This window comes from Ovis canadensis, chromosome 8, assembly GCF_042477335.2.
Source record: "Ovis canadensis isolate MfBH-ARS-UI-01 breed Bighorn chromosome 8, ARS-UI_OviCan_v2, whole genome shotgun sequence".
Taxonomy (NCBI): domain Eukaryota; kingdom Metazoa; phylum Chordata; class Mammalia; order Artiodactyla; family Bovidae; genus Ovis; species Ovis canadensis.
In genome coordinates, this window is record NC_091252.1 from 39,848,207 (window position 1) to 39,867,611 (window position 19,405).

The following is a 19,405-nucleotide window of genomic DNA, read 5'->3' on the forward strand; positions in this document are numbered from 1 at the left end:
CATCACATGAAATGCCAGGCTGGATGAAGCACAAGCTGGAATCAAGATTGCTGGAGAAATATCAATCACCTCAGATATGCAGATGACACCACCCTTATGGCAGAAAGTGAAGAAGAACTAAAAAGCCTTCTGATGAAGGTGAAAGAGGAGAGTGAAAAAGCTGGCTTAAAACTCAACATTCAAAAAACAAAGATCATGGCATCCAGTCCCATCACTTCATGGCAAATGAGGGGGGATAAAGTGGAAACAGTGACAGATTTTATTTTCTTAGGCTTCAAAATCACTGTGGATGGTGACTACAGCCATGAAATTAAAAGATGCTTGTTCCTTGGAAGGAAAGCTATGATAAACCTAGACAGCATATTAAAAAGCAGCGACATTACTTTGCCAACAAAGGTCCATCTAGTCAAAGCTATGGTTTTTCCAACAGTCATGCATAGATGTGAGAGTCAGACCACAAAGAAGTCTGAGCACTGAAGAATTGATGCTTTGGAATTGCGGTGTTGGAGAAGATTCTTGAGAGTCCCTTGGACTGTAAGGAGATCAAACAAGTCAATCCCAAATGAAATCAATCCTGAATATTCATTGGAAGGACTGATGCTGAAGCTGAAGCTCCAATACTTTGGCCATCTGATGCAAAGACATGACTCATTAGAAAAGACTCTGATGCTGGAAAAGATTGAAGACAGGAGGAGAAGGGGATGACAGAGGATGAGATGGTGGGATGGTGGCATCACCAACTCAATGGACATGAGTTTGATCACGCTCTGGAAGATGGTGAAGGACAGGGAAGCCTGGCGTACTGTAGTCCATGGGGTTACAAAAAGTCGGACCAACAATAACCATTTGCAATAGCATTGAAAGTGAAAGTGTGTTCCCAACCCTGAACCCCCCTCCCACCACCCTCCCCATATCATCTCTCTGGGTCATCCCAGTGCACCAGCCCCAAGCATCCTGTATCCTATATCAAACCTAGACTAGCAATTTGTTTCTTACATGATAGTATACATCATGTACACCTGTGGTGGATTCATGTCAATGTATGGCAAAACCAATACAGTTTTGTAAAGTAAAAAAAAAAAAAAAGAAAAAGAAAGTGAAAGTGACAGTGAAGTCGCTCAGTTGTATCTGACTCTTTGCGACCCCATGGACCGTAGCCTACCAGGCTCCTCTCTCCATGGGATTCTCCAGGCAAGAGTACTGGAGTGGGTTGCCATTTTCCTTCTCCAGGAGATCTTCCCGACACAGGGATTGAACCCAGGTCTCCTGCATTCCAGGTACATGCTTTAACCTCTAAGCCACCAGGGAAGCCACCTGCAATAGCATTAGAAAACATAATATACACTGGACACTGGAATAAATTTACTGAAACACATGGCAGACCTCTGTACTACGAACTAAAGAATACCACTGAGACAAATTAAAGAAAATATTTTAAAATTAAGAAATATACCATGGTGATATATTGAAATGCTCAATATTTTAAGTTATCAATTCTCTGCAGACATTGATCTTAAACATGTCTTTAACATACTTCCAGTCAAAATCTCAGGATCAGGATTTTTTTTAATGAACAAACTAATTTTAAAATGAACATGGAAACACAAAGGTAACAGAATAGCCAAAATAATCTTGAAAATGACAAAATTGGAAGACTCACATCACACTTCAGTGTGCAACAGCAATGTCCAGGTTATAGGAAATCCTACAGGATAAAGAAGTTTATATGTGTGTGGTGTGTGCACATCCAAGGATATACTACCTCAGGATGTAAAGTAAACTACTAACTGGGAGCCACGTCCAAAAAAGCCATTGCCACTGCTTGTGAACCTTGAGTGAGCAAAGGCTGTGTCTGCTTTCATTCATCATTACATTTCCAGAAACAACAGACGACCTGGCACAAGGCAAGTGCTTATTTGTCAAGTAACTGGAAGAATGTTGGGGAAAAGTAGGGAAGAAACCAACACTAAATTTCCCTTACCTCACAATTTTGCTTTGGCATCTACAGAATCCTAAATAAAACCCTGTAACTTTCTCAAGATAAGACAATCTTACTAGGGGAGTCATTTATAAAACCTAAAACTCTTGTGCGTGATAAGTCGCGTCAATCATGCCCGACTTTGCAACCCTATGGACTGTAGCCCACCAGGCTCCCCTGTCCATGGAACTCTCCAGGCAGGAATACTAGAGAAGGTTGCCATGCCCTTCTCCAGGGGATCATTCCAACCCAGGGATCAAAGCTGCATCTCATATCTCCTGCAATAGCAGGAGGGTTCTTTACCACTAGTGCCACCTGGGAAGCTATGTAAACTCTAGGAAGTTCTAACTTTAAAACCCATAACTGGGAAGCCAAAAATGATTACTCAAGAGCCTCCTCTAGTGGTACCCTTTTCATAGCTGACACCTTCCTCCCCCCACTCCCCCACAGAAGGAGCTAGCTGGAAGTAGTATCTTCCATCATTGCCTCCCACTCAGCAGAATTTTACTTTCCAACGCCTAACCTTACAACCAGTCTACCTTTCTACTGGTAAAATTACCAGTGTGAAACAAGTGAGGTTAAACCACGCAAAAAGGGGACTTTATTATCTTCTAATATATGACAGAAATCATTGACCCTGTCTTCACACATTCTGTTAGGCTAGAGCTGAAACCTTGCTGTAAGAAAGCCAGCTGTAGGATAAGAATGAAGCCACAAAATACTACTACTGCAGCTTTTGGTTTTTGCATGAGATATAATAAGCTTTTTGTTAATGAAACATCTCAAGATTGAACCATGATGATATCAATGTTCCTGGGGTTCCCTAGCCTATCTGATCAATTATCTCAACACGCCTATGAAGGTAAGAGCAGAGTGAAGTGGGTATAACAGAGCCCAAGCCAAGGGCAGGAATAAGGAGAGGAAAAGGGATTGCTATGAAACAGACATCTTTTCCATCAAGTCTCTTTAAAATCAAATACTTGTTTCCCAAGTCTAAAAAAGAAAAAGAAGAATAAGAGCTTGTGAAGACATTCCGAGGCTACTCTCCCAGCCAGCAAGCCCCACAAAAATGAAAATTTGACCTATCTTTTATTATCTATTTTGTAAGAATTCTAAACTAAAGAGTAAAGCCACCAAAATGTTCACCTCACTTCCTGTTTCAGAATTCCTTTCTCTTCCCCTCTCTACTTTATGAAGATGTGCATAGCCAAAGATTACCACACATCCAGCCTATGTGAATATACCATGTTATCACATCTCTTCTAATTCTTTCAAACATTCAGATGAATTATGTTTATTGTACCTCCCTTCAATGTGTTAGAATATGGTTGTATTTTCAAAACTTAAATCCAACAACCTCCATATTTGTGCTTTTTTTTTAAGTCCTTTTGCAGAAGTGGAAACTGTTGTGCTTTACTAACCATCTTCATTTATGGTTAAGTGGTTAAAGAAACAGGGGAAACAAAGATTCTGATTTTAGCAATGACTGAACATGAAAGTAAAGGTATAGGAAGTAAATGTTCTCCAAAGAGGCAAAAAAATGAGAGATGACTACAGAATGAAATCTCCTAGCGAGAGCCAAAGGTGCAGACACATAAACCTGATCAAGTACCTGATATAAATTAGATGCTAAGTAAGCATACATTGGTCTCAGAAATACCAATTAGCTGATGAACAAAGAAAAAGAATAGTTTGAGTTTCTTTCGCATTTTTAAAATGTACAAGTTTCAAAAACTTAAAAGAGAAAAACAAATATCATATATTTACATGTATATGTGGAATCCAGAAAAATGGCTCAAATGAACCCATCTGCAAAGCAGATATAGAGACAAAGACATAGAGAACAAACATATAGACACCAAGAGGGGAAAGGGTGGATGGGATGAATTGGGAGATTGGGCCTGACATATATACACTATTATGTATAAAACAGAAAACTAAGGAGAACCTACTGCATAGCACAGGAAACTCTACTCAATGCTCTGCAGTTACAAAGAGGGGATATATATGTATGTATAGCTGACTCACTCTCCTATAGAGCAGAAACTAACACAACATTGTAAAGCAGCTAACCACCAATAAAAATGTTTTTAATAATTTAGGAAAAAAGATAAAAGAACTTCAAGAATCTCTATCATTCCCTTTTTAAAAACTGAACAATAATCATTCATTAGATTTGCTAGGACTGGAAGAAACACAAGCTGGAATCAAGATTCCTGGGAGAAATATCAATAACCTCAGATATGCAGATGATACCACCCTTATGGCAGAAAGTGAAGAGGAACTAAAAAGCCTCTTGATGAAAGTGAAAGAGAGTGAAAAAGTTGGCTTAAAGCTCAACATTCAGAAAACGAAGATCATGGCATCTGGTCCCATCACTCCATGGAAAATAGATGGGGAAACAGTGGAAACAGTGTCAGACTTTATTTTGGGGGGCTCCAAAATCACTGCAGATGGTGACTGCAGCCATGAAATTAAAAGACACTTATTCCTTGGAAGAAAAGTTATGACCAACCTAGATAGCATATTCAAAAGCAGAGACATTACTTTGCCGACTAAGGTCCGTCTAGTCAAGGCTATGGTTTTTCCTGTGGTCATGTATGGATGTGAGAGTTGGACTGTGAAGAAGGCTGAGCGTCGAAGAATTGATGCTTTTGAACTGCGGTATTAGAGAAGACTCTTGAGAGTCTCTTGGATTGCAAAGAGATCCAACCAGTCCATTCTGAAGGAGATCAACTCTCAGATTTCTTTGGAAGGAATGATACTAAAGCTGAAACTCCAGTACTTTGGCTACCTCATGTGAAGAGTTGACTCATTGGAGAGAAGACTTTGATGCTGGGAGGGATTGGGGGCAGGAGGAGAAGGGGACGACCGAGAATGAGATGGCTGGATGGCATCACTGACTTGATGGACGCGACTCTGAGTGAACTCTGGGAGTTGGTGATGGACAGGGAGGCCTGGCGTGCTGCAATTCATGGGGTCGCAAAGAGTCAGACACGACTGAGCAACTGAACTAAACTGAACTGAAATCTATAAATGTAAAACAGGCATTTAGAGGCATTAATAAACATCAGAGTAAGAGAGAGGACTGAGAAAAGAACAGTTTGACCTTTAAGGCAGTGTAACTACTTATTCAACTCCTGCTGCTGCTGCTGCTGCTAAGTTGCTTCAGTCGTGTCCAACTCTGTGCGACCCCGTAGACGGCAGCCCACCAGGCTCCCCCCATCCCTGGGATTCTCCAGGCAAGAACACTGGAGTGGGTTGCCATTTCCTTCTCCAATTCAACACCTATTATCCTAAAATTCTTACTAAGATAATAAACCTCCGCCACCACTTCCTCACAGTGAAAATTTGTTATGGCTACGGGGAAGTCTGAAGCTTGTTGATCAGTCAAGGACTAAAACTGATGCAGTCCATGGGGTAGCCAAGAGTCAGACACGATTGAGCGACTGAACTGAACTGAAAACTGATCTCATTACATCAAATATTTTGAGTATGCCAAATAAAGAAGTGATTGGCAAGCCATAAGGCCAGATGACAGAAGAGCCACCTTCATGACGTCAGTGAAGGTGGATAACTAGGGAAAGGTTTAGGGCTAGAACAAAAGGATTTGGTTGAAGGAAAATCGAAACTAGAAAACAGACAACTTCATCAATAATTAAGTCAAGGAAGAAGCAAGACAACTGATTAGGAAAATTTATTACAGAAAGGCTTACCAGGTGGCACATTTGCCCGCCAGTGCAGGAGATGCAAGAGATGTGGGTTCAATCCCTGGGTCAGGAAGATCTCCTGGAGTAGGAAATGGCAACCCACTCCAGTATTCCTGCCTGGAAAATTCCATGGACAGAAAAGCCTGTCGGGCTACAGTTCACAGGGCTGCAAAGAATCGAACATGACTGAGCACGCCCACATATTACAGAAACTGACAGTTCACAATGTTTCCAAGAAAATGAGTCTTCATGCCCAATGACTGGAAGCGCAAGAAGGAAATGTTACCACTTTTTTGTTTAGAATGTGCACTCTTCAATAGACTGAAGATAACTAAATTAGGGGCAAGAGTTCAGATTATGAGTAGAAGTATTAGTGGGAATTAAAAGTAAAAACGAGCAACTTATTGTTTTAAGTTATTAAGCTGAGTCAAACAGCACTGAGCAATGAGATTCTGATTTATCAAATAACCTATCTAGAGATGATTTCTGTCACTGAGATCGATTCACTTTATGCATTAAATAATGTTTGCACCCTAACATGCTAACTAATCATGCCTTCAACTGCAGTCACAGCCCATGAGAAATAAAAGTAAAAACTAAGAAATCTACAATCCTGTCCTCTTCCCTATTTTACCTCACCTCATCCTATTCCTGCTGGTGGTGGGTTGAAAGATAGAAATGGAAGTTATCTCTGAGTGAAAGCTAGGAAACTTTTTGTTTAGACCACTTAAAACTTATTTTTACACACTTACCCACATCTCCATAAACATACAGGCCCCTTGGAGGTTTGCTCCTTGAAAAAAGCTGCAAATTAAGAAAAAATTATAAATCTCCAATGTGGAAATACATGAATATCATCATACACATTGTGTTCCTAACCAAGCTATATATAGGAGTGAAACAGGCTACTGCACACAGTAAGTACAAAAAACTTGATATAAAAGGCTATGATGCCCCACTTAGATTTTCACATAGAAGGCAAGAATCAGTAGCTCAGAGCAAAGCTCTGAAGTCACACAACTTAAGTTTATACCTCCTTCACCATTTACAAACCAGGTAATCGTCCCATTCGTTTGCAAATGGGCTTCCCAAACAACGACGCCTAGTTCATTCCCAGCAAGCAAGAGATTGGAAGACTTTTTATGGAGAAACTAAATGGTTTCCAGAAAAAAAGGCACCTCTGTGTTGGTTTCTCCCAAAGAAAGAACAGGATCCCTATCAGATCACCTTACAGTAAAGTATGCTAGTCAACAGATTTCTTAAGATGCAGCCTTCAATCAGCTCATTAGTATCCGAAATGACACTAAAATGATTTGACAGCTCAGAATCAATAGAAATTGGAAGGAAAAAAAAACTCTCATTACGAAGGTTGGAGACCACAGTAAATACACAGAGGAAACAGAGATTACACAAACTGCAAAGGGGAACTTCAAAATAAAACTGTAACCAGTATAATTAAGATGCTGAAGAAAATAAGTTACCGAAACTGTAAAGCAAGAACAAAACGCGATTTTTAAAAGGAATATTTTTTACCCCCCACCTAAAAGAAATGTTAAGAACAAAAGAGAGTACTTTGAAATTTAACATACAGTACCAGAAATAAAACAAATGGTAACAATAAGAGATGGAAAATATAAGAAAATTATGGGATTAATTCAGGAGGTCCAAGAGCTAACCAAAAGGAATTCCAGAAAGGGAAAAGATAAAAAAGAGAAAAGGAAATTATCTAAGATTTTTCTCAGATCTGAAGGATGAAATTTCAAGATGAGGAGGACAGAGTAAGCGTCCAACACAACGAGAGAACCCATGCCAAGTCACAAGAGCTTCCCAGGTGGCGCTGGTGGCAAAGATCCTGCCTGCCAATGCAGGAGACATAAGAGACACCAGTTCAGTCCCTGGGTTGGGAAGATCCCCTGGAGGTGGGCCTGGCAACCCACTCCAGTTTTCTTGCCTGGAGAATCCCATGGACAGAGGAGCCTGGTGGGCTATAGTCCATGAGGTCACAAAGAGTTGGCCATGACTGAAGCAACTCAGCTTACTCTCGCTCACCAAGTCATAATCCTGAAATTTCTGACACAAGTAAAATAAAGAAACTCTTACAAACACCCAAGGAGAGGCAGTGGAGGAGGGAGGTAGTAGAGACAAGTCATAAAAAACTGATAAAACTTGAATAAAATTTGAGAGACAATGATTTCCAATCTAACCATCAAGCGTGAAAATGGAAATTGACATTCCATATTTACAAGGTCTTAAAAAATCCTCCCCAACAGAAATATGAACACCTGATGCTGCTGCTGCTGCTGCTGCTATGTCGCTTCAGTTGTGTCCAACTCTGTGCCCCACAGACAGAAGCCCACCAGGCTCCCCCGTCCCTGGGATTCTCCAGGCAAGAACACTGGAGTGGGTTGCCATTTCCTTTTCCAGTGCATGAAAGTAAAAAGTGAAAGTGAAGTCACTCAGTTGTGTCCAACTCTCAGCGACCCCATGGACCGCAGCCCACCAGGCTCCTCCATCCATGGGATGAACACCTAGGCTCCATGAAACAGAGGGGACCCTGTGAAGAACACCCTGATAAGATACAGAGTCGCTCTAGAACCACAGCAGCACAAGCGGGACAAGAAAGCAATCAAGTACCGACCAAAACAGGAGGATGAAGGCCTCAAAAAGATACAAAATGGAACTTCTCTTTGCCTAACATTATTATCAACACAAATTACCATTCTAAATTTTGTTCCACTTAGAAGAGTAACCTTCAAACGCTATGACAGTTCCCTAGACACCTATGTAAAAACCGAGGTGCGCCAGATCCAAGAGAGTACAGAGAGGATAAAAGCAGACAGGGGGCTTCCCAGGTGGCTCAGTACTAAAGAAACCACCTGCCAAAACAGAAGACGCAGGTTTGATACCTGGAAGATCCCCTAGGGAAGGAAATGGCAACCCATTCCAGTATTCTTGCTTGGGAAATCCCCCGGACAAAGGAGGCTGGTGGGCTACAGTCCATTCGGTGTCAAAGAGTCGGACATGACTTAATGACTAAACAACAACAAAAGCAGAAGGAAGCAAAGGTTATGCCATTTAGCATCAACCACAGCAGTAGATAATTTGACAGAGAACATTTGCAAAAGCTAGATTTCAGGATCTTTTGTAACGCTTTTGTTTTTTAACATGTGGATTCACTCCGGTATGCCTCAGAAACCTCTCTTGCTCTCTTGTCTCTTAGCTTTCTCTATAAATCCAGGCCCTGACTTCATCAGCCCCTTCACCACAGTTTAGGCAAAAGAATCTGCTTTGCTTTGATTCTGCCAACTGGATGCCTTCCCTGCGTTCTTCTGCACATTAACTCTCCATCTATTCTTAAATCTCAACAGAAAGAAGAAACTACTCCTGCCAAAACTCCTTAATTTGCCTTGTTTTAATATCTTACATGAACCATTCTTATACATTGGTTATTCTATTTTCAACTTTCCAGAAAAAAGCCAATATGATCCTCAATAATTTTAAAACAGCTTCAAATTAGAAAACTTATATACAACCTAATAATCTCTAAGTACATTTTATATATTAGAAATCTTTTGAAAGCAACTTTTACATAAAGTAACTGGCAATATCACAGAGATTGATTACTTCCTCACACCATATTTTGCTGTGATTCAAACAGATTCAAGGGATTAGATCTGACAGACAGAGTGCCTGAAGAACTATGGATGGAGCTTCATGACACTGTACAGAAGGCAGATTAAGACCATCCCCAAAAAAAGAAATGCAAAAAGGCAAAATGGTTGTCTGAGGAGGCCTTATAAATAGCTGAGAAAAGAAGAGAAGCTAAAAGCAAAGGACAAAAGGAAAGATATACCCATTTGAATATAGAGTTTCAAAGAATAAGATGGAGAAGAAAGCCTTCCTCAGTGACCAATGCAAAGAAATAGAGGGAAACAACAGAATGGGAAAGACTAGAGATCTCTTCAAGAAAATCAGTGACACCAAGGGAACATTTCATGCAAAGATGGGCATAATAATGGACAGAAATGGTATGGACCTAACAGAAGTAGAAGATATTAAGAGGTGGCAAGAATATACAGAAGAACAATACAAAAAAAGATCTTCATGATCCAGATAACCACGATGGTGTGATCACTCACCTGGAGCCAGACATCCTGGAATGTGAAGTCAAGTGGGCCTTAGGAAGCATCACTACAAACAAAACTAGTCGAAGTGATGGAATTTCACTTAAGCTATTTCAAATCCTAAAAGATGACGCTGTTAAAGTGCTGCATTCAGAATGCCAGCAAATTTGGAAAACTCAGCAGTGGCCATAAAACTGGAAAAGGTCAGTTTTCATTCCAAAGAAAGGCAATCCCAAAGAATGTTCAAACTACCACACAATTGCACTCAACTCACACGCTAGCAAAGTAATGCTCAAAATTCCCCAAGCCAGGCTTCAACAGTACATGAACTGTGAAATTTCAGATGTTCAAGCTGGATTTAGAAAAGGCAGAGGAACCAGAGATCAAGGTGCCAACATCCGTTGGATCATTGAAAAAGCAGGAGTTCCAGAGAAACATCTGCTTCTGCTTTATTAACTATGTTAAAGCCTTTGACTGTGTGGATCACAACAAACTGTGGAAAATTCTGAAGGAGATGGGAGTACCAGACCACCTGACCTGCCTCTTGAGAAATCTGTATGCAGGTCAGGAAGCAACAGTTAGAACTGGACATGGAACAACAGATTGATTCCAAATAGGAAAAGGAGTACGTCAAGGTTGTATACTGTCACTCTGCTTATTTAACTTATATGCAGAGTACATCATGAGAAACGCTGGGCTGGAAGAAGCACAAGCTGGAATCAAGATTGCTGGGAGAAATATCAATAACCTCAGATACGCAGATGACACCACCCTTATGGTAGAAAGTAAAGAACTAAAAAGCCTCTTGATGAAAGTGAAAGAGGAGAGTGAAAAAGTTGGTTTAAAACTCAACATTTAGAAAACGAAGATCACGGCATCAGGTCCCATCAGTTCATGGCAAATAGATGGGAAAACAATGGAAACAGTGAGAGACTTTAGTTTTTGGGGCTCCAAAATCACTGCAGATGGTGACTGCAGCCATGAAATTAAAAGACGCTTGCTCCTTGGAAGAAAACCTATGACCAACCTAGACAGCATATTAAAAAGCAGAGACATTACTTTGCCAACAAAGGTCCATCTAGTCCAAGCTATGGTTTCTCTAATAGTCATGTATGGATGTGAGAGTTGGACTATAAAGAAAGCTGAGCACCAAATAGTTGATGCTTTTGAACTGTAGTGTTGGAGAAGACTCTCTTGAGAGTCCCTTGGACTGCAAGATCAAACCAGTCAATCTTAAAGGAAATCAGTCCTGAATAGTCATTGGAAGGACTGATGCTGAAGCTGAAACTCTAATACTCTGGCCACCTGATGCAAAGAACTGACTTATTGGAAAAGACCCTGATGCTGGGAAAGATCGAAGGCAGGAGAAGAAGGGGATGTCAGAGGATAAAATGGTTGGATGGCATCAACGACTTGATGGACACTGAGTTTGAGCAAGCTTCGGGAGTTAGTGATGAACAGCGAAGCCTGGCATGCTGCAGTCCATGGCATCGCAAAGAGTTGGACAGGACTGAGCAACTGAACTGAACTGGACTGAACATAATTTGCAATTGTCCAGGGTCTAGTCAGAATATAATCAACATGTGCTTAATCAGTGAAATTCAAGGCAAAAATTTAACAAAGATGGGGAGCGGGGGAGGATGACATGGCAAGAATTCAATGCTGCTAAAAAACCCCACATATATATGCATATATGTGTTAATACAAATATATGTGTGTATATATATATACACATATATATCTCACTTGGGCCTCTCTTCTGTTTTACCCAAACTTAATGTATTTTTGAAAAAGCAGTTTGGCAAATATTATACTGCATTATTGGAGAAGGAAATGGCAACCCACTCTAGTATTCTTGCCTGGAGAATCCCATGAACAGAGTAGCCTGGCAGGCTATAGTCCATGGGGTTGCAAGAGTCAGACACGACTTAGCAACTAAACCACCACCACCACCACCATCATAGTACATTATATATTACATATATAATTTATATTATATTTAAGGCAACATTTAGAAGATGATAAAGAGGTACCTACCAGATGGTTATAGAGTACCAAAGGAAAAGATTCTCAAACATGTGAAATCACAGATATCTAGTATAGCATAAATACTATTTAAGATGCAGATTTTACTCCAAAGAAAGATTTTACTCCAAAGAAGTTGATAAACACAATGGATACTCCCCTAATGATAAATGTTAGATATCACCCATCTAAACTGTATTATATGCACCAAGTATTTTTACTTGGAAAGGCAGGCTGATTTTCTCCTAATAAAATTTCAGTCTTCCAAAAATTACTGAAATTATTTCAAAGGATTAAAAATCTATATTTTAATGGGAAAGTCAGAGGATTGAATGGAGAACAGTAAAACTATTTACAAGGCTGTAAAATGGGTCCTAAAGAAGTTTCTAAGTTCTTTATTCATCATAGTGAATTCAGGGAGAGTTAGGTTCACAGTTTCTTCAAAATAACTACACAGGAACCCACATCATTTATATGCTTCTAATTTACATTTTCTCACAATTTACCCTATTTTTCAGGTCCATTAAATTCCCTTTCTCAATGTTTTAATTTCCTGTAACGTGTTCTTATGTCTCAGAGCATGCCACCCTGGCCTAGGTCCTAGGTGCTGGGTGCTGGGATGCGCCACATGCTCCCATCCCCCAACAAGCCTCCGATGACCTGCTCTCTACCCAGGGGGGAAACCTTGCTGGCTGGCTGCTAGCTGGCTGCTAGCTGGGTTCAGCCTCTGGGAGGCACTGCTTGTAGGAGACAGGAGGGAGGGGGTGGAGAGAAAGCCTGGTCATTCTCTCCCTCTGCCTCCCTGCTTCCAGGCTGTCTCTGGCAGAGAGGCTTCCCTCCAGAGCCATGAGGTCCTCATGCCACAGCTCCAGCTCTCTGCAGGCTACTCCTTCACTCCTCCATGCCCTGGTTTCCTGTTAGGACTGCCCTGCCCATGACTCTCTTAAGTCATTTCTTGATTCAGTCTTTATTTGAAACTGCTGTGAAGTTTCCTACCAGAACTCTGATACACGCCCAATCTCTAAAATATACACACTTCACACTAGACAAAAACTTGGAAATCTGAACGTAAGTTTCTCAAGTGACCAGCTGTAAAATTTGTCATATTAACTATATCTTAGGGAATTTGTGAAGTAGGATCATGACACCTTCTCTAATGGGTTTTTGATAGGGATACAGTGATACTGTATTATAGACTCTGCAGATAGTAAGCATAAGGATGATGTTGGAAGATAGTGGAAAACTATCACCTACCTCCACAAGGAAAGAGTAGGAGAGCTGAACTGAAAAGATCTTGGTACAAATTGTGATTCTGCTACTTACTAGCTATATGACTCTGGATAAGCCACATCAGAATCCCTTGGACTGCAAGGAGATCCAACCAGTCCATTCTGAAGGAGATCAGCCCTGGGATTTCTTTGGAAGGAATGATGCTAAAGCTGAAACTCCAGTACTTTGGCCACCTCATTAGAAGAGTTGATTCATTGGAAAAGACTCTGATGCTGGGACGGATTGGGGGCAGGAGGAGAAGGGGACGACAGAGGATGAGATGGCTGGATGGCATCACTGACTCGATGGACATGAGTCTGAGTGAACTCCGGGAGTTGGTGATGGACAGGGAGGCCTGGCGTGCTGCAATTCATGGGGTCGCAAAGAGTTGGACACGACTGAGTGACTGAACTGAATTGAACTGAAGGCACATCAAGCGTACACCCTGCTGCTTCCTTATCTATTGGATTCAGGGCACAGCACAGGGGAGTTCCCATCCACTGCCCACCTCTGCATGTCTAATCACAAGGCCCACTCACTCACACTGAAGACTGCAAACTTCATGTACTGATACCCACCTCTATCCAAACCTATGGATCACAAAAGAAGAAACATCACACCCTTTGACACACCCCTCTCAAAGATCTGAACATTAATGTACACTTAAGCTATTTCAAATCTATATAAACTCTACCAAACAAATCAAGAATACATTTAAGAACAGGGAGCACATTTTCAAATACTGTTCATATTCTAAGCAATAGAAGAAATCTCAATATATTTCAAAGAATCACTGTACTCCTACCTAATGGAATAAAATTAAAAATAAATATGGAAGGATAGCTAAAAACAGAAAAAAACTCATACTAGATACTGACTTTCTTTCACATTCCTTCACATTCACCCAGACTTCTGGGATTGCAACTTCATATAGGAGGCTGAAGGAGGGCCAACACAATGCCTTCTGTTTTCTCTTTATAAAGACGTAGACATCTGTTGAAAGTGATGGGGGAAGCGTAGTTTAGCTCGAAGGGAGCTAAGAAGGCTCTAGAGAATTGTTCAGAGGCACAGTAAACTAACCAGTGAAATAGATTTGTTGACAAAATGGAGGGGTATTCCTCAGGGCTTTCAGACTCTTCTCAACAATCTTATACAACTGTGCAGCCGTCACGTCCTTTAGATGAGAACGGTCCTACTCCCTGCTCTACCCTACACAACCAGATGAGGGTTTCAGGGCTAAGTTTATGACTAAGTTCAACCAAGGAGAGTTCTGTTATTCATCTTTAGGTGAAAGAGCTCTTGTCTTCTGGGCAGTACGCTGCATAGATGTGATGCTAGTTTGCTACTCTGACATAAGCCAAGCTGAACACTAAGTCAAAATAATCAGGAGGGCAAGATAAAGCAGGTCTCCAGGGCTTCCCTGGTGGCTCAGAGGTAAAGAATCCACCTGCCAACATAGGAGACATGGATTTGATCCCTTGTCTGGGAAGATTCCACGTGCCTCGGAGCAACTAAGTCCATGCATGACAACTACTGAGCCTGTGCTCTAGAGCCCGGGAGCCACAGCTCCTGAAGCCCATGTGCTTAGAGATCGTGCTCCATAATAAGAGAAGCCACCGCAGTGAGAAGCCCTCCCACTGCAACCAGAGGAGCCCCTGCTTGAAACAAGTGCTGCTGAGGATGCAGAGAAGGGGAACCTCATGCACTGCTAGAATGTACACGGGTACAGCCACGGTACGGTGGAAAACAGTAGGTAGGTTCCTCAAAAAATTAAAAATAGCACTACCATACGATTTAGCAATTCCACTTCTGGATACTTATCCAAATGAAAACACTAGCTCAAAGAGAGAGCTACAACTCCCTGTTCATTGCAGCATTATTTACAATAGCCAAAAAATGGAAACAACCGAAGTGTTACACACACACACATAATGGAAATTATTCAACCATTAAAAAAGAAAGGAATTCTGACATTTGTGACACCACCGATGGACACTGAAGGCATTATGCTAAGAGAAGTAAATCAGACAGAGAAAGACAAACGTATGAACTCATGTGTGGAACCTAAAAAACAACTAAACTCACAGGTGATGACTCAAGGGAACATCTCAAGTTTAGGAGACTTACTATAATAAGTGATAGAATACAATAATACTAAACCAAAAGGGAGGACAACAAGAAAAGCAGCTGTCATAAACATTATTAAAATTTTTTTAAACAATATGACTGCATTGCCAGTCATCCAACAAGGAAATGTGCTAATGTCACAAGTGTTTGGGGTCCTAGTTGTTATACATGTTGGTGATGACACTCCAAACCACTAAATTAAGTAAAAATTTATGGTTTTAATTTCATATACATGGAAAGCCCACTTTCATACAAAGAATCTTTTGAACATGAGTTTATATTTTTAAAGTAAATACCTGATAATTATTCTATCAAAATTTTATTAGACAAAGTCAAATATAAAACATGATTACTGGATTCACATACACACACATATTTAAAAGAACATTTGGGGGACAACTGAAGAAATTTAAATATGGGTTTCATATTTAGCCCATATTAATTACTTTATGAGATAAAATACTGGATGCCCAGTTAAATTTGAGTTTCACACTGACATCATATAATGTTGCATGGGACATACATACACCAAAAAACCATTATTTATCTGAAATTCAAGTTTATCTGGACTTTATTTTTATTTGCTAAATTGAGTGACCCTATTTTATATATCACTGCATCAACATTAAGAAAAAATACTTGCAAATGAAGCAAGAAGGGATTAATCTCCAAAATACACAAATAACTCATGGAGCTCAATGTCAAAAAAAAAAAAAATACAAAAAACAATCTAATCAAAAATAGTGGAAGATATAAACAGACATTTCTCCAAAGAAAATATACAGATGGCCAACAGATACATGAAAACATGCTCAACACTGCTCATTATTAGAGAAATTCAAATCAAAACTACAATGAGAGGGACTTCCTTGGTGGTCCAGTGGCTAAGCCTCCCCTCCCACTGCAGAGGGCCTAGGTTCAATTGCTGGTCAAAGAACTAGATCCTACATGTTGCAGCTAAAGATCCCGCATGCCACAAGGAAGATGGATCAAAGATCCTGAGGGCGGCAACTAGGACCCGGCACAGCCAAATATATGTATTAAAAAAAAACTACAATGAGGTACCACATTCTAACTGCCCGTCAGAATAGCCATCATCAAAAAGTCTACAAACAATAAATACTGGAGAGGTTGTTGAGGAAAGGGGACTCTCTTGCATTGTTGGTAGGAATGTAAATTGATATAGCCACTGTGGAGAATAGTATGGAGGTTCCTTACAAAACTAAAAACAGAACTACCATATGACCCAGCAATCCCACTACTGGGCCTATACCCTGAGAAAATCCAGGCATAATTCAAAATGACACACGTACCTCAATGTTCACTGCGGCACTATTTACAATAGCCAGGACATGGAAACAACCTAAATGTCATCTGTCTAGCAACAGATAAACGGCTAAAGAGGATATGGTACAGGGACTTCCTTGGTGGCCCAGTGGTTAAGAATCTGCCTGCCAATGCAAAGGACACAGGTTCCATCCCCAGTCTGGGAAGATCCCACATGCCAGGGAGCAATTAAGCCCATGAGCTGCAACTACAGAAGCCTGAGCGCCCAGGACCCCATGCTCCGCAAGAGAGGCCACCACAGTGAGAAGCCCAAGCACTGCCACTTGAGAGTAGGACCCATTCCCAGCAACTAGGGAAAGCCAGCCCAGCCAAAGATAAAATTAATTAATTTTCTTAAAAAAGAAGATATGGTACATACATACAGCGGAAAATTACTCAGCCATAAAAAGGAATGAAACTGGATCGTTTGTAGAGATGAGGATGGACCTAGAGTCTGTCATATAGAGTGAAGTAAGTCAAAAAGAGAAAAATAAATGTTGTATATTAATGCATGTATGTGGAATCTAGAAAAATGGTATAGGTGAAACTATTTCCAGGGCAGGAATAGAGACACAGATGTAGCGAACAGACATGTGGAACACAGGTAGGGGAAGGGAGGCTGGGATGAACTGGGAGATTAAGATTAACATATACACTACCATGTATAAAATAGACAGCTAGTGAGAATCTGCTGTATAGCACAGGCAGTTCAGCTCTGTGCTCTGTGAGAACCTAGATGGGTGGGAACGGAGGTAGAGGGGAAGGGAGGCCCAAGTGGGAGAGAATGTATGTATACATATAGTCTATTCACCTCCTCATACAGCAGAAACTAACACAATATTATAAAGCAATTATATTCCAATAAAAAATAAGTTTCTTGGTGTGACAATAGTAATCTAGTTATGCAGGGAAAGGTCCTTGTTAGGAGATACATAATGATGTTTTTGGAGGTCAAGTGTTTCAATATTACAACTTATTTTCAGATGATTAAAGAGAAAATACTGAGAGAAAAAAATCCTAATGCAGCAAAATATTGATCATTTTAAGTGGTTTTAAGGGTACTGTTGAAATTTTTCAAAATAAAAAGTTGGGTAAAACAAAACACAAAATTTGTAAAAGTGATTAATTACTGTATTACTTTTACTTTTGAACTAAGTCTTAAATTATTCCAAAAGCATCTATATATTTGCATTTTAGACAATTGCTTTCAAAACTATTCCTTTAACTTCTGCAAAGTAAACATTTGTCATCCATCATTCCAAATATTTTTATTTAATCATTCTAACTTTATCCTTTGTCCCTTATAATATTAAAATTCAAGCATTAAAAATAATTCAAGGTGATTCTCATCAAAGCTGTAAATTAAAATAGCATGTCCTCCACCTTTCTGGGTTACTGTCCACTTGCTAGTCAAGCATAATTTCCATTAGGACAATTAAGATAATAATGGTGGTGCTTTAAAATAAAGAGTTTTCAATTTGTTTAAAATGCAGGAATATTACTTTTCCTGCTTCTCCACACACCCCTCACCATTCCATTATTATCTCCCAAAATGACAGAATCAGAAACAATGATTCCAGCTGGAATGCTGAAGATAATTACATCTTTTAAAAAGAAGCATTATATCATTCTCAACATAAACCACTGTTTGATAAAAGTAGATCACTTCAGGTTTCTAAGAAGACCATTAAAAACTAAAAAACTGAACTATATGTTAGCACCCATAAATTCTCTTTAAATGAAAATCTTTTTTTAAATGCCTTCAGCTGATTTGCAAAAGAACCCTTGTAACCTAAAGTACACCAATTTGTTCAGTTTACTAGTATAATTAAGCCTTTAAGTAGCTAAACAACTAGCGGGAGGAGGGTGTGTGGGGGGGTGAGTTTAAATCTCTAAAACAACTAGCCTAAGAAATGGCTCAATTTCTGATTACAACAGAATTGCAAGATGCAAATGACTTTTTAACGCCGCATGCATTCAAGTAACAAGCATTTCTAAGTGTCTATACATGTCAGACAAATGAGCTAATTTCTTCAGCAAATCCTTCCAGTTTACTCACTCCTGACTGAATTCAAATTCTGGACTAGCTTAGGTGTGACCTACTCCAAGCCCACCACTTGTTCAGAGGGACATCTAGGACATAAGTATAATTTTCAAACTGACCTGGAGTTTATCAAAAGAAAGATGTGGAAAATATTCCAGTCTGAACCCAGTTGAGGTTCTGAATTTGAGGGATTCAAATGGCCATCCAGGCTTCTCCTGGATTTTCAAAGAACTTGCACTATGGAGGAAATGAGAACACAAACATGTCCACAGAGAAGCAAGTGAATGTAAAACTCACAAAAACACTGATACTCTGACACAGACATAAGGATAGGCTCATGAGCAACCGACTTCAGAGTCAGCAGAGAAGTATTTTGTGAATCTTCAGTGATTGCTTTGTTATTCATTCAAATCTTCTTTTTTTTTTTCATTTATTCCAGAGACATGAATTGAACATGGAGCACCTACTTTGTATCAGGCAGTGAACTAAGTTCTGCAGATCTAGGCAATCCAGAAAGCATGACGTGGCATGTACTAAAGGAATGTGTGGTCGCCAGGGAGGCCATGGGAGACGGGAGACAGGCAGCCTCAACAAAGACTCAGAGGCAAGAGGAGGTCCCTCTCTTGTCTAACAATCTTTAAGTAGCTTGTCACAGCTGGGGACAGCTGATAACAAAGACAGATGAGGCTGGTAAGAGGCAGGGACCAGGCAGGCTCTCAAGAACTATGTAGAACACGCTAATGAGTTTGTACTTTATCTGGAGGGCACTGGGAAGCCTTAAGCAGGAGAATGGCCCAACCAG

At 40.2% G+C, this 19,405-nt stretch overlaps 1 protein-coding gene across 6 annotated transcripts in view; it reads right to left on the reverse strand.

Moving 5' to 3' along the window:
* AFG1L (AFG1 like ATPase) overlaps nt 1-19,405 on the reverse strand; it is a 197,326-nt gene that overhangs the window by 142,576 nt on the left and 35,345 nt on the right. For 4 of the 6 annotated variants that reach the window (XR_011258582.1, XR_011258581.1, XM_069598185.1 and 1 more), the window contains exon 3: nt 6,441-6,492. Coding sequence is in view for 3 of the 6 variants with exons in the window: in XM_069598185.1 (XP_069454286.1) it covers nt 6,441-6,492 (52 nt within the window). In the remaining 3 variants the exon portion in view is untranslated. Of the gene's footprint in view, nt 1-5,694; nt 5,806-6,440; nt 6,493-19,405 lie in introns of all 6 variants that reach the window. The other 2 variants (XR_011258580.1, XM_069598184.1) reach the window with 1 other exon arrangement.